The sequence below is a fragment of the Plectrocnemia conspersa genome, unplaced genomic scaffold, assembly GCF_051122295.1.
Source record: "Plectrocnemia conspersa isolate PC_06_02 unplaced genomic scaffold, ASM5112229v1 ptg000003l, whole genome shotgun sequence".
Classification (NCBI taxonomy): domain Eukaryota; kingdom Metazoa; phylum Arthropoda; class Insecta; order Trichoptera; family Polycentropodidae; genus Plectrocnemia; species Plectrocnemia conspersa.
Genome location: NW_028277167.1, coordinates 2,629,096 through 2,645,153, shown reverse-complemented (window position 1 = coordinate 2,645,153; position 16,058 = coordinate 2,629,096). Strand labels below are relative to the sequence as shown.

Sequence of the window (16,058 nt, the reverse complement as noted above, 5' to 3'; positions counted from 1 at the left end):
CGCTTTATTCTTTGGTTAGTCAGCACTGTCTGCATCATCATCCTTTTGCCTTGTAGGTAAATTTAACATTAGTTTACCTATACTATCAAAATAAAACGCATGTAGTGGTAGTACAAAGAAAAGGCTTTCAGCTGGATGAAAAATGCTGAAAATTCGTCTTGTGCACGCGTATTTATCGCGATGTTCATTTTGATGAATGGCTCGCTTGGTTAACCCTTGCGGGTGTGAATATTTCTTCGCCAGTCAAGTCTCATCCGGTGATTTTGTAAAAGCCTTTTCTCTCAGAGCTTTCGTTTTCACGTGATTTTTTATTCTTGTATGTATAATAAAAAATACATAAAATAAAAAAGTGATAATCAACTTTAAATCTTATTGAAAATTTCGATGAATACAGATGATGGTCGACTAAATTAAGAGAAAATTCCGAAAACTTCATCAGATTCATAGGAAATAGAATAGAGAAAGAGCACTGCTCTTAAAAATCATAACAAGAATACATATATGAAAAAAGTAAAAACCTATCTCATATAATGAATCTGAATTTAACTACATTGTTTGAGATGTATGTAATGATGTGTTTCAGATATAAGTTCCTTCAGCCTTTTTATACATACAAGAAATAAAAAGAGCGGAACATTGCCTTCATTTCTATGTAGTACTTTCACAATAAATATTATTATTCAAAGGGACAGATTGTAGTTCTTCGACACTAGAATACATTTTCACCAGTAAATATATATTTTTCCCAGTGAAAATATAAATTATCTGGCAGGTGCTAGTACAATTATATGATTTCAACATTTCTATATGTAGTAATATATATATACATCCGATGTATAAATACTACAATAAATGTGTATTTTTTGGTAAACTTATATTTTCACCAGTAAAGTCCAAATACATTTTCACCAGTAGATATATATTTCTACTAGCGAAAATATAATTTGACTAATAAGCGCTAAAATGCTGCTCTAAAATGTATATGAAGCTCAATTTGCTGTTCAGACCCAAACCTAACACAATAAAAGTTTTAAAACTAATTATAGTTTTAGAACTTTTATTACGTCAAGTCTAAAGTACAAACTAAGCCAACTCATCTCTCAGGGAAAAATAATCGGAAGAATAAGTACAGACAGACATCTTATCTCACATATTGCTCCATAGTTTATCTGAATTTCGATATTACACAATGTCTTAAAAATATGATAGCTATCCTTACCGATATTACTATGGACTTCTAATATAAGAGGACTGATCAAAGTATATTCAAACCGAATTTTGGTCAATAGGAGGGCGCAAAAACAATTATCACTTCTCAGAAGGCAAAAATTCACGTCAAAAGCAATAAAATCGTGTCGGCGCCGTCGCAGTGGGAACGCTCGGTAACGAGCGTTCCCACTGCGACGGCGCCGACACGATTTTATTGCTTTTGACGTGAATTTTTGCCTTCTGAGAAGGGATAATTGTTTTTTGTGCTCTCCTATTGGACAAAATTCGGTTTAAATGTACTTTATTCGATTCTCACTCGTAATATTAATATAAAAAGTCTAAATATAAGCACTTGATAATCGAGAGTTTTCACTGCGATAGCACTATTTAATTGCTTTTGACCTGTACTGTAAATTCACTATATGGCAACACTTAGCAGTAAAGAAAACACGACTAATTATCATATTTACATTAATATTACTAACTAAATATGATTTCAGAAAATATGTCGCAACGGTGGCAAATTTTATATTTATTTGTAGCATAGAAAGGGTTAACTCGTACCTATTATTATTTATTCAAGAAATTATATGAAAGTAGTAAAATATATGTAAAATGCCATTATCATTAGGTCCGGAATCATCGTTTTCCTAGGGCCCGGTTTCGCTCTCGGCGGGATTTATTTATTACAATTGTGAAGGCAATGCGATTTTTGCACTTAAAGTGATACGACTAAACACTACAAACCAATGGGATTCATAAAATAAACGTCGAGGCTCTGTCAGGATCATTAAAATGTGCAATTTCTTTATACTATACAACAGCATAATAAGACTATTTTAAGACGTTTAAGAGACACCTTAGTTTTAAGAATGCTTTATGGATGCCAGTACAAATCAAGCTTGCAACACAAAGGCGCAACAGTAACTTATAATACAATTGCAACATGCACCAAAGTAGAGCAGCGCCCTGAAGGGTGAAATCAATTGAAATTCATCTAGCGATGAAAAATCAGTATGGTGATGCATGTCTGTTGCTCCAGCAAATGTATGAGTGGACCAAATAGTACCAAAACGACATTAGTTCTGTAGCATAGCACTCTTCTCGACCGCATTTGAAATGTCAAAGAACATGAAAGATTTAAGAAATATCAGGTTTATAAGGGATAGGATGGAGAAAGACCACGGCTTTCAGATATGAAGAAAATGGGAATATTATCAATCTACAGTACAAAACCGTTTTATTAACGTATTATATATTCAATATAAAGTTGTACATACTTAATCATAAGTACAAAAAATTGAATAGTCTCATGCGACTAGAACCTATAACCTAAATCATAAAAAAATAAAAATGCGACAAAAGAAGCTAGTCATCGAATTTGTTCGGCGATGAAACTTCAACATTAAAACTAAGTACATACAATAGCATATAAAATACGTCAGTCTAAAGGATAGATACGGGAAAGTAACGTATAGAAATTTAAATTGTTCAAAAAGCAAATAATACGTGTGCAATTTGCAAATAAAGCGTGTTGATTAATTTGATTATAACGTTATTAATATTATATTTGTAAAATATTGCTTATTATAATATTAACATATATTTAAAATTTTGTAAACAATACTGATAAATTTGTTCATAATAAAATAATTTGATTCGATGTTTATATTAAATTGTTGGATAGATTAAAAAAATAAAAATTAAATATATTCTTTAAATTACATACTATAGTAACCTTTTCATTAGATCAAACGTTAGAAAATATTGATTCAATCCATTCACAATTATAACTATATTATAATTGAGCAATGATTATATTTATATAATACGTAACACATCACTCTATTAATACTGTAATATTTTTAAATCCTTCCCAATCTAATGTGTGGCATTAACGTACATTAAAATAAAATATTTATCCAGGAAGACTCAATCGACGAAAATCAATTCCAATAATCAAATCATATTTTATACTACCCAAATATTCTACTGCTGCAATTGTACATAATTTGCAGGGAACAGACCGTACTGGTCTTTGCAAAGTCCTCTCCACCAACCTTCGTCTATCTGTAAATGAAATCATACATTAGATTTGTAAAGGAAATCAGTACTGATTAAAATATTAATTATACATACCATTTCTATATGTGTAATGACATCGTCTGGATCAAAAGATATTTCATCATCAGCGGCAGCTTGATAATCGTAAAGAGCGATCGCTGAACATCCATCAGTATCTTCATCATCTGTCCATCCGACAGGAGAAGCGACAACAGTAGGTGTAACAGTGTTCTATAAAATAAAATAATTCATCTGTTAACAACTAAATTTTGAATACATTTCAAGAAGAAAATAAAATAAACTTGAATCCCTTAAGAAAGACGAAGAGCTTTCTTTAAAATCTCACATACCTTGACTTCACTATGAATGATTTGTTTGATCTCTTCTGTCTCGGGAGACGATTCAGTCTGATTTTCGAAATCCGAATCGGCGTTTTGAATGTTCTGAATAATATCAGGTGTATCCAAAACTGTTATAGGCGATTGCGGTAAACGAGCGCCTGTCTTTTCCTGTACATCATCTGCAAACTACACAAGAAATGAGTTATTTAATACATATTTATGAAATTAATCAACATTTACCTTTATTTTGGAAGGCGGAGCATGTCTAGTCTCAGGCGCTTTTTTAATTTCAGGCGCTTTACTGAACTGCTTCACAGCACTAGAAACAGGTACTTCCTTTCCTGTATTAATAGGCTGTTTACTAACTTGAATATTCGGTTGAACATCATCCATATTCTATAAAAAATAAATTAGTTCAGATACAATTTTAGATATATATATTTATGCGATTATTTTTACATCTCGTCTATTGACATCGGCTTCCCGCTCGATTCTCTCGACTTTCAATCTCCTCTCCCTCTCTTCTTTGACTCTTTTCTGCATATCTTCTTCGTTCTGTTTAGCCATGTTTTCAAAACGAGCTTTTAAAGCAGATGGTTTAGCCCCGCTGATGTCCGGCTTCTGTTTCGTGTAATTCGTACCAATCTTTTCTGAAGGATCGTCAAAACCGACAGCGCATTTATCGACTCTGTCCGTCTGGACTCCAAATTTGCCTCCAAAGCCGACTTTATGATCGAGTTGACTTTCGTGCTTCTGTGGCGCTTCATGATGATCCCATCCGACTGCCGATTTGTCTTGTCTATCGGATTGAACTCCAAATTTACCGCCAAATCCATGGACATAATCTATAAAATTCAGATATTGAAACAATATGAAACATAGTCGATATATTATATTATTAGCGTTAATAAAAACCTTTTTGCGATTCATGCTTTTGCACTTGTTCAATGTGATCCCAACCAACGGCAGATTTGTCGACTCTGTCAGATTGTATTCCAAACTTTCCGCCGAATCCGGTACTGTAATCCTTTTGCGAAGCGTGCTTCTCTACCTTCTCTTTATGATCCCAGCTAACCGCACTCTATTAATAACAATAATTTTAATTCTTTCGATCTATTTCAAACTCTCCATATAATGTTATAAATACCTTATCGACGCGATCAGTTTGAACGCCATATTTACCACCAAATCCAGCACTATGATCAGTCTGCGAAGTATGCTTTGCTACTTTGCCAATATAATCATGTCCCATCGCTGATTGATCCATACGATCTTTTTGAACTCCGAATTTACCACCATATCTGCAAATAAATCAACTGTCTTGTAAATACTAATATTTAAGTGTTTTATCAAAGCAAAAAAAAAATCAAAAATACAATTGACAATATTTTTAAAACGAGACCTGAATAAAAAAATAAAATATTTACAAAGAAATTTAAATGCATCTTAGTTATCGTTGGATTATAAAAGCTAAGTGTTAATAAATTTATTATATAATTTAAGACTTTCTCACATAGAAAATGTGTCATTTAACGATCTCCATATGGGTACAAATAAGATGCTTTGATCTCTATTCAAGGAAAAAATCCTACTACTTGAATTGCATTTAGCGAGCTTAGTACTGGTGCGCAATATCGTATTTGTTGTATATTTACATTAGATTTTTTTATTATTTTAAATGCCTCTCGTAAAGCAGAAAATATATCATTTAATACTGAAAATTAAAAACTTAAATATTTCATTACTGAAATTAAAATTACTCATTTTAGTGCATTTTACACTAAATTTAAATCAGTTTTTATGATTTCAATGTCAAGTCAATTGACGACATTTTGGATACTTTTATCGAATTAATTGAATAATATTTTGATATGATTTATAAATATTACTTGCTTTTTAACCACTTAAATCACAAAATTTGATTCCCAGCGCAAAAGTTCGTTACTATTGAGTCTATAGAATAGAATAGTGAAAATATTTACAGGATTTTACTATTAAAGATTTTTAAGCAAAAAAAATTGTAAAATCAAAAACGAGATTTCGTCGACTTTTTTTAATTTTCAATCCCTTTTTAGGATTGATTAAAAATTAAAAAAAAAATATTAGCAATTCGTAAAAAACGTGGGGTGGGAACTTGAGAAAGTTGAATTTCATATATAAATCCCAGTCAATATATCCTACTATACATTCATTTAATTATGTTCTATGCGGCGGATTCTAGATGCATCAAAATTTTTCGTGTAATATTAACTTTTCTTATATTTTCTATTTCATTGTCATTCTAATAAATTTTCCATTAAGCTCTCTATCATGTGTATATAAACATATGTAATATCCTTTTAAATTCCATCATCTCCTATCAAAGCTTATCAAATCAATTATGTAATAATAAATATACTAGATACAACTTTTCAAAATGCTTGTGGACCGCTGTGGGTAAATGTTTCTACTTTTAACCCTTTCCGGCATAGTGGTTGCACGGTGAGACGTCAACCCGCATGCACGGTTGATTGACTATAAACACGAGCACATGTAACGGCTGAGTCGCTCGCCATCAACCGTACATGCGGTTGATGTTTTGAATCTACCAATGTACGGACGGCACGCCACTGATACATATATATTTACTTTTAATGACAATTATTATTTATTAGCACCTTGTAATTTAATTCATTGAAGCATTTATTTTGAAAACCATTCAACTTCCATTACTGGATTATTTTATTCAATGATTTTCTCATTATTAAAAAAAATTTACTCATCTATACTCTCAATTTTTTTAAAGTGGTTTTCCTCAAGATAGCCATCATAAAATGTTTTACTTATATTAATTAGTAAGTCATTATACAGAAATATTTGTTTATGTGATAATGTATGCATGTGAAAAAGTAATGCATATAAAGTATATGATTATAAAATGTAATACAAATAAATTTTACTGTTATAAAATTATGTTAATGTAATTTTTTCAGGACTCGCAAAAGTTCACAACGGTCCTGGATACTATAGAACTCGTCGTTAAACATCAGAGGTTAAAAAAGGGTATATTTATACTGTTTGAAATTTTCGATGTGCACAATTTTCGTTTGCACAATAATCCCCGAATCAATGCAACCATATATATATATAAAGTTAGCGAGCAGATTATATATAAAAAAATATGACATTTAAATTCTCTATTAAATATTTATTGTTATGTTTTTCAACAGATGTCTCTGATTAAATTTTAATTTTAAATACAGAGTAAATCTGTTCCCCGCAGATAATGCACAAATCATAAAAAAACAGAATTTTCGGTGACCCGTAGATAAAGTTTATCATAATTTACCCATATGCAGCTTGTGGCCCATCGTCTTCCATTTGCTTCAGTCTCGAGCGCTCCTCATTCTCCACGACTTCTTCGCGGAACTTGCCCATACTAAAATAATAATAAATTAATCAATTCATATAAATATACTTAATAAATATATATAAAATGCATACTCAATAGCGGCTACTGATCTTCCAGATCCATCTACGGTCTTTGATCCCCATCTTTGTTCTTCTTCGGTCACGTCGTTGATAAAATCTGGATCAGTATCCCAATCATCGTCGTTCGCCGCAGCTACCGGCACATTTACTCCAGCAGTAGCCTTCCACATCTAATAAAAACCAAAATAAACCACAAATGTAGAAATGTTAATTTATCGCACTTGAAATCTACAACATCCGTTCACATATACACACTTACACAATTAACGTTATTGAACCAATTATTTTATTAAAAACACGTGTATTAGTACAGCGAGAGTAATAAGAGCGGTGTGATTAACTGTTTCGTGCAAATAACGCGAATCATAACCTTTATCTAAGCTTTTGAGATTAGAAACGGATCATTGAGCTAACGCCCAATTGTTGCGCAAGTCGTTAACGGAAATGGTTCCATTTTAAGTACGTTTTTAATGTAAAATGCTTACTTTGTAGTTTATTGGTGTACTTGTGAAGAAAAAGACGACGGCCGGCGCTAAACTTAGTCACCGAAGTGCGACGTTTGACAGCGCTACGTCATATGGCATTTTTGGCCTTAACGTGTTTCGTTTTGATCATATACGTAAATTAGATTACAAAAATGTTTATTGCGTTTGAAAATAATTAAATTATTACATTTATTACTGAATATTTACCTTTATTTATTTCAATTACTGAATAAATAAAAAATGTGATAATTATTATTTATATTTGTTTTTTAACTTTGGCCATAACATGTTATGTTTGAATCATGTACTATAATAAAATTAAATATTTATGCGTATTTATAATATAAAATCAGTATATTTAAATAAATAATATTTTTTAGTTTAGTTAAAAATACTTTATGAAAATAAAGTAATCTAAATAATTTAATAAATAATATTTTAATTATTATCTTATTTTTATAATCTTTATAAATAAAATAATTTATATAAAAAATATATGTAATTAAAATTAAATTTTGATTATTTTTTCATAGACATAACTACAGTTACACTGAAATAATGCAAAAATTAGCAATTAAGCTAAATAAATTAATAAAATATATAAATAAACAATGCTTCGAGGTTTTTTCCTTTCCTGTCATAACCGAAAATATTTATTTTAAAATACTTTTCATTAGTTAATAGATGGGGTAAATAAAATCGCTTTTTATTTGTATGGGCTACATTGGTCATTTAATTGTACTTTATATAAAACAATTTACAGTTATCATAAATAGATGTCTCTAATTACCATATATTGCTTTTTTCCGATGAGTTGAGTACTGTATTATGTAGAATAAGACCTTATTCGTGAAACTCGCGTACGATAGTTATCATTGCTAATCAACTTAGTCTACCTCAAGTCATTGTGGATCTTAAATAGTTTTTGATGATTTTTAATTTAGAAAAATTTTCTTCACCACTTGCAACCGAAATGTCAGTGTTAATATTTGGCCCAAAATTTAATGCTATAATTAATTTTTAATCTTGTCTTGAAGACATATTTTTTATTAATATACACACAAAACTGCAACTATTCTGTCTATTGCGTTTATATTAGATGACTCCAGGAACGGCTTATGGGAGAGAGGGAGCAGGTAGAGGAATATTTGACGTGAATTTTTGACTTCTGAGAAAGGATAGTTGTTTTTTGCGGTTTTCTTTTGGTCAAAATTCGGTTTAGATAATATTGCTATAAAAAATCTTAATATAAACAATAGATAACCGAGCGTTTCCACTGCATTTGAGATGAACTAAGCAGAGGCCCCCTAGAATTTGGCCCGAAAAATATAAGTCATTTAACGAAATACTATGAATCATAATGACCACTGGAAAAAGCTGAAATGACGTCCCTGAATGACTCCCCATCGGTTTAAATACTTTCCATGTCTTTATACTATTATCAGTGGCGTAGCTATGGTGGGGCGGAGGGGACGGGCCGCCCCAGGCGCCACTTGTTTGGGGGCGGCATATTCGCGATGGATGATGGTTCTTAACCCTGAATGCACTAAAACATATATACATCCACGAACAACAAGAGCTTAATAATAGCCAATTTATTATTTTAAGAAATGCTGATTTTATGATCTTGCGAAAAAAAGGGAGGGGTGGCAATTTTAAGGATCGCCCTGGGCGGCACATACCCTAGCTACGCCACTGACTATTATATATATTTTTTTATTAGTTTTTAGCACTAGAAAATATTTTTCATATACTCGATTGATTTGTCAACTTTTTCGCTTGAAATTATAATCGTGTTCAATTATGTTGCATAGCATACCTCTGATTCTCAAACAATATAAAAATAATATTTCATTTTATTCCCCTTCAAATGGCATTCCACAAATGCACTGTTGACTCTGACGTGAAATGTCACCGTAATAAATTACTGTTATTATCAGATCTTTTGTGGGCACCCTCCATTATATAATCTATAATAGTTTTTAAAGTACCGAGTTATTTTTTTAAAGTATTCCACATACTGTTAGTAGCGTTTAACTAACGAGTTTATGAATGGACGAATTAGAATCTAAAATACATATAAAAGGATTACATTTCCTTGCGACAAGCTGACACGCGTGCAGAATATCGGATGGACTATCCGTATTCTGGAGAGCGGAAGTTGTCTTCTTGGAATACAGAATTTTAGTAGCAAATAAAATTGTGAAGGAATAAAGATTAGATATGTTTTTAATTAAACTTTTTAAATGATGGTATGTTATATTATTAACGCTCAGTGATCACCATATAAACAATTGTATTCTCTATCTAGTTGATGTTTTTCCATAGATTTATGGATTGTAAGCTTTGATTTATTATTATTTTCTTACCCATGCTCAGCTGTTACTGTTGTTGAATTATTTATGAAATAAGACTTGGCTTCACTCATTCGGTTTTGATATAGCTTTTTATTAAAGCTAAACAGGTACAAAAAGACAGATTTACCTTACGTAATATCCATAAAATTCAATATATGTTTTCCAGCGCTTAAAAAACTATGCACCTCTTTTCCCACACCGCCTATTTAAAAGGTTAAAAAATATGAATTGTTTTGTTCAATCTTTGAATTCTCAGCCCTGTAAATTTTTCTTAAGGCATTTTAAATATTTTTAGACTTGCTAATTTAATTTTTTCATTGGGTGGTCTAATTTCCATATTTAATTCAATAGATTACTTTAAAGCAAAATTAATAATAAAATACTGACTGGAAAAAAATACTGAATATGAACAAAATGAAATGACATAAAAAATAATCTTGTAGATAAAAATGCATTTAACATTTATTGACTTGCTAGTTTTACTTACTAGTTAATTTAAATGGGTAAACATGACCCTCATTTTTCATACAAATTTCAGCTTATGTGTTCTTGTTTGGAATCATAATTACACTAAAATTTATTTTAAACACTTTCAATACGAAAATATGCATTCATCGTTCATGCTCAGTTTCAGTCCGACTTCCGGATATGTTCCAAAATTAATTACCATGTCTACTCAATTATACAACTGCATAAGATTTGACGCTCTTCACAGGTGTGAAGGAAACGTCACATCATCCTAAAAATTTCTCCATCGAAAAAAATCATAAACGCCATACCGATCGTAATACTTGACACAGTCTAAAAATCTAATTTCACTCCAACATCCTGCGTTCCTCTCATCTCTGCGACAGATTTAATCTCGGCACGATTCGAACAGATTAATATACCTACCGAAACGCGGAAGTTCCTGACTGACTTTGGTTTGGTTGTTTTTAATATGTATTTTATATTACTTGGATATATTTCGTCGTCGCTTTATAAATAGTGGAGCGAGCGGAAAGACACCAGATAAAAATGTCCCCGTGGAAGAACGGAAGACTGTTTGCTTTCTTTCTCCGTATAATGGGCTGTTAAGAAATTACAAGATTCTTGCCACTGAATTTATGTGGCGGTTGACGGCCTACTGATAAAATAGTCGCAATGACACTCAGCCGATATATCGCGGTGACAAAAATGTTCGAGTCATTTTTTAGGCTGTTTCCTTCGGCGGAACGATGACAAGATTGGATCTGGAAATACAGGGAGGGCTAGTCTTAAACCATATTAAATTTGTATAGATACAGCCAAAATTTATATATTATTCTATATACAAACTTGACGAGAGTTTTGAGGATTCAAGATTTGAGACGTGTGTATGATATATTTATTTATTAAATGCAAAATTTCAACATTTAATAATATATGTTCTCATAACAAAGTAAAAAATATTAAAATGGTGTAAGCATAAGTGGCAACTGAAATAATAACCCGTACTCGTTGCAAGCACAAAAAATGTATATTTCATATCATAAATTAACCTTGTTTATAAAAAAAATACTTTAATAATAATTAATGATCGTAAAATATTTTACCAGTTATATTTAATACATCAAAAAGTAAACATAAATAAAATGAGATTTAATCAATATTTATATTTTTGCAGTATGATCAGTTACACTGTACAAGATTTTTGTTATAAATATTATTATCTTCATTATTTTCGTCGGTTTTAATAATGAAAACATTCTACAAAATTCAACTTTTATATTGTAATTAAAATCACTTTAATTGAATCTTTATGATAGATAATAATTTATTTATAGCATTGTTTTGGGATATATGAGATGCATGGTTTTCATTTTTACTTCATCAAATTAATCAAGAAAAAAACTTCTCTTTGTTTGGAAAGGATGCGTGACAAACAATACGTGCTAGAGACTATTGTTCTTCTACATATTTGTTTATACAGCGGTTAATATAATAATACTCATAAAATTCATAAATATAGATATCGCCGAAATATGATTTTTTGCTTGCCCTAAATATGACTAACATCAAAAACAATCAAATTTGTTATCACATTTCTAGTTAATCCATTAATCGCTCGACTGTTCTATCTTTATTACATATTACAATTGATTTTGTGTATTTGATAAGAAATTTATTCCAAATTGTTTTATATCATAATTCACGTTTTCACGTCAATGTGCGAAAACTATCATATTACAATTATAAATAAATATATGTATAACACAAACTTAACCCAATGGACAATACACAATAAATGTAAAATTAATATAGCTTAAATAATACAACAATAATTTAATGTCAGGTTGTTACAAGGGCGATATTTCATAAATAATAAATTTGTGTCCCTTAAATTTACTAAGAATCATAATCGAAGAAGTTATGCATAATCGCGCCAATTTATATTAACAGTATCAATAATGCCGAAGAAAGACTGTTTTTAAACAATATAAGGTTCCGGTTATTTTCACTAAATAGATACCAAGCATAGGCTGTCAGATTTATACAATATCAAATCTACTGTTAAGCTACCACAAACGCTAAAAATTCTAATAAGATATGTTTCAGACAAAAAATATTCTGATTCCGCCCCAAATTATTTGCATTAGTCAAAATATCGAGGTTGCTGTTGAACTACTGATTCCCATTATATATAAGCCAGAACGCTACATTACTGAATCACATGTATGATATTCATGATCTAAAGTAGCTCATTATTAAATATTTTTATATTTAATATGTACCACTTATACTCTATTTGCGTTAACACAGTCAGTTCGAGAGCTATCAATTTTATCATAATTAATAATTGAGAAACAGATGACAAGTTTGAGTTTAAGTCCCTACTATTAGCTCTAAAGCACACGATACGGATATACGTTCGATATATTTATCACTGAAAAGTCTTCAGCGCGCTCTTGCGTCCAGCGACCGCGCAAACCACAAAGTTTTGCAAACCAAACATGAGCTATTTCCGATTTGAGCTTTTTCTGTTTTTAATCCAAGCGTAAGCCAAGAGAAGGGGAAAGCGTCCCGTCTGCAAGCAGTTGGACGCCAAAGCTCCCGTAGAGCGAGACGTGCTAAAATTGGACTGTCCCTATCGCAAAACGGTTTAACAGTGAACCCATGGATTTGTGACCTCATAGAAGCGTCAGATTCAGCTATTGTGAGTGAGTACCCACTGAATAATAGTGACATTCCCCATTCGCATCGGCGCACTTGACTCATCTTATCTATATTTAGACGAAGTAACACTCCAGAACAGCAGATTCTTTCGCTTGTCAATCGTCCGTGTTGTTGTCGTGACGTTTTTTTGTCACACTTCACTGACCTACGCGTCAAATTTCTCGCGAGAACCATTCTTGGAAAAGCTATAAAGGACGGGAATAGCACACCCTGACCCTCGTTGCATAAAGGGCACGAAGGGTTTCCAATTCTTATTGCTTGACAACCGGTTTTTGTTATGATTTTAAATTTAAGGTGACTTTAGCAACGCAGAGTCTATACATTGAATAGATCTGTAACTTAGAGAGGTGTTCATTATCAGTCTTGTGCATAAATGTGTTATTTAAATCAACACTTGTAAAACAGACATTAAAAAAATAATTAATTAATTATAAGCATATTATAATATATATAACAACAAAGACTATTGTTTATCTATATTTATTTACAGTATAAAATATTATCTAAAATAAAATAAATTACTACACTCTGAAACATCGATTGCATTTAATTAAAAGTAGTCCGACTGCTTAAAAAATATTGATAAGAAAACATTTAAATTTTCTCTACCTTAACTAAAATATATATTATAAATAATAATAATAAATATTCTTCATCATAAATCGATTCCTGGTATGGTGGCGTTATCAAAAAAGTGTAAGAAAAATAGTATTTGGCAGAACCGATTTCGGCTCATCGTTTTAGAAAACATGGGAGGTTCGATAACCGGGTTAAGTGACCAATTCGGCCCTTTCTCACAATGCTCATTAGAATAAGTAGTTCAAACAATTCCATTGTTTTGTACCTTTCACCTTTTTAAATCGGTGACAGTTTTGCGCGTTATATCGGTTTAGATCGTAGCGAATATTTGAAAAAAATCATCTCAAAGAAATTTTACTTGCTACCTCTGGTATGCTCTCTACTATTCGGTGATTTTTCCGGACAGGAAATTTCCAGACACTGTTTCTTCCGGACAGGATTTTTGCGGACAATGATTATTCCGTACAAAAAATATTTTTATTATTAAAATATTTTTGTTAGATCAGGATTGTTGAATTTTAATGTAGTTAAATGTAGCTAGCAACTTGAATTAAATCCAATGAGTCAATATGTTTATTCCCGATTCCCGAGAACACTGAAGAAGCAGCCGCTTCCCTTTTCACGTCCAGCTACGAAGTCTGAAATACAGAGTTCAACCAGATCTTCTGAGATAATTAGATTCTATGAGACACAGACAAGGCTATGTGTGGCTAAGTATCATTTAAAAATTGTTGTATAAAGTGTTCTTTGCTATTGAAAAAAATATAATATATAGTTTTTTGAGCAAAATGCAGATAAAAATGATTACTATGTAACACATTTAAATTTTTGAACAATATAAAATATTTATTAAGATTAAGGAATGATTCTTCAGAAAATGACAGTATTGACACAATTTAACATTGTACCGTAAAATAAATATCATATAAACACACGTTGAAAAATTAAGCGTACTTTCTTACGCAACTGTTCAGAAATTCTAAATAAATTTTAATAAATACTGAGTTCTCAAACTAAAAGTGGGTTACTCTGATCGAATTCGTATTCAAAAGGTAATTTTTAACGTTCCAACACATAAAAAATGATACGTGTTCCAACGATGAATACAAAAGTGATCGAGTAGTTTTAATGTGTAGTTATAGTTGTAACTAAATTGTACGGAATTCCTGCACGGGTCGAAATGAATCGAAAGAAAAACACTAAATGAAAATTTAGCTAGAATATATAATCTATACGATATATCGATTTTGAAGATATTCCTTTCAATGTATGTTACTTAATATGAGAATTTAATTGGAAATATTTTTTTAATATTTATTTAAGTAAATATAAATAAATTCTAAGTCTCTAAAATGTGTAGACGTTTATTTATCAACTGTATAGTTTTAATGAAACTCAAATTAATAAGCTTATCGCTGATACAGTTATCGAATTTGTTGAGCCTATTGATGATTAGTTATTAATACTAATGCCTGCCTACACTCTCTGGAAGTTGTCCGAACCGAAAGACTTTGAGTAAGCGACCACACTGCCGCAAATATATGCCGTCCGGACGGCGGCTTCTGTCACGTACAGCTGGCATATTTGCGCGCGATCGAAAAATGTGCCAAATAATCGCAATTTTTAAATTGTCATTTTATTAAAATTACGCTACTGATAATTATAAAAGTTTGTGTGGGCACTCACCAATACAATATCAATGAAAACTTTTCGGTCGTAAATATTCAATTTATGCAAAATCTTTGTCGGCTTTTGCAAAATGCCATAAGGCATAAAAATTATACTTCAGAATACGAACACCACAATTGTGACTATCCTAGAATTTGTCGCCATCGATTCTAAATAAGAATTCGTTATGGTGTGACATTTATATAAACCGATCTAGGAAAATACATAAGGATATTCGAAACCATTTTTTTTAACAAAATCAAGTACCACTAATTATTTATTAATAATTTAATTGTATATGAAAACAAATATAATAACGATATCTGTCAGAAGAATATACTATCAAAAATATAATTAATCCCTTTTGGTGTCCTAAAATATTCAAAGATGTCAGTAAGAGTCTGTTGAAGTCCCTGATAAGCATGTGGTATTATAACTTGACCACGTGACCACGATGCAGCGCTCGTCATGCGTGTTGACCATAGGACGCCTACGCGCATACTTAAATTGAACCGAGTTACTCGTTCTATCTCAGTTTGCGAAAAACCATATCATTATCTCTCTCACTCTCATCACTTAACACGCGAGAGAGCGAAAAGGGAAGTATCTCACCGCTCGCGCTCGAAAGAGCAGCTCCGACTTCGGTCCCTTCGACTCGGAAAATATTGCCGACAATGTTCGGAAGCGCT

The 16,058-nt window shown here is 31.3% G+C and overlaps 2 protein-coding genes across 7 annotated transcripts in view; one reads left to right on the top strand and one right to left on the bottom strand.

Annotated features, from left to right (window-relative positions):
• Positions 1-2,447: 2,447 nt before the first annotated feature.
• Positions 2,448-7,695, bottom strand: Cortactin (cortactin). The gene is made up of 10 exons (XM_088183725.1): positions 7,571-7,695; positions 7,098-7,255; positions 6,943-7,032; positions 4,762-4,915; positions 4,530-4,695; positions 4,074-4,459; positions 3,855-4,010; positions 3,624-3,800; positions 3,349-3,504; positions 2,448-3,279 (listed from the first exon to the last, which is right to left on the bottom strand). Exons 2-10 carry the CDS (start codon positions 7,253-7,255, stop codon positions 3,199-3,201), a joined length of 1,524 nt encoding a protein of 507 aa, XP_088039851.1. The 5' UTR covers positions 7,571-7,695; the 3' UTR covers positions 2,448-3,198.
• Positions 7,696-12,966: 5,271 nt separating this feature from the next.
• Positions 12,967-16,058, top strand: part of LOC148236347 (fibroblast growth factor receptor homolog 2-like) — an 86,714-nt gene continuing 83,622 nt past the window's right edge. For 2 of the 6 annotated variants that reach the window (XM_088183023.1, XM_088183024.1), the window contains exon 1: positions 12,990-13,106. The gene's annotated coding sequence lies outside the window, so the exon portion shown is untranslated. Of the gene's footprint in view, positions 13,107-16,058 lie in introns of all 6 variants that reach the window. The other 4 variants (XM_088183028.1, XM_088183030.1, XM_088183026.1 and 1 more) reach the window with 4 other exon arrangements.

Bases quoted from the DNA above. Each gene is read 5' to 3' on its own strand.
- Cortactin (XM_088183725.1), bottom strand. From the start codon at position 7,255: ATGTGGAAGGCTACTGCTGGAGTAAATGTGCCGGTAGCTGCGGCGAAC. The intron at 3,801-3,854 runs GTAAATGTTGAT...TTTCTTGTGTAG, and splicing joins CTCCGCCTTCCAAAATAAAG to TTTGCAGATGATGTACAGGA. The intron at 3,505-3,623 runs GTATGTGAGATT...TTTATTTTATAG, and splicing joins TCATTCATAGTGAAGTCAAG to AACACTGTTACACCTACTGT.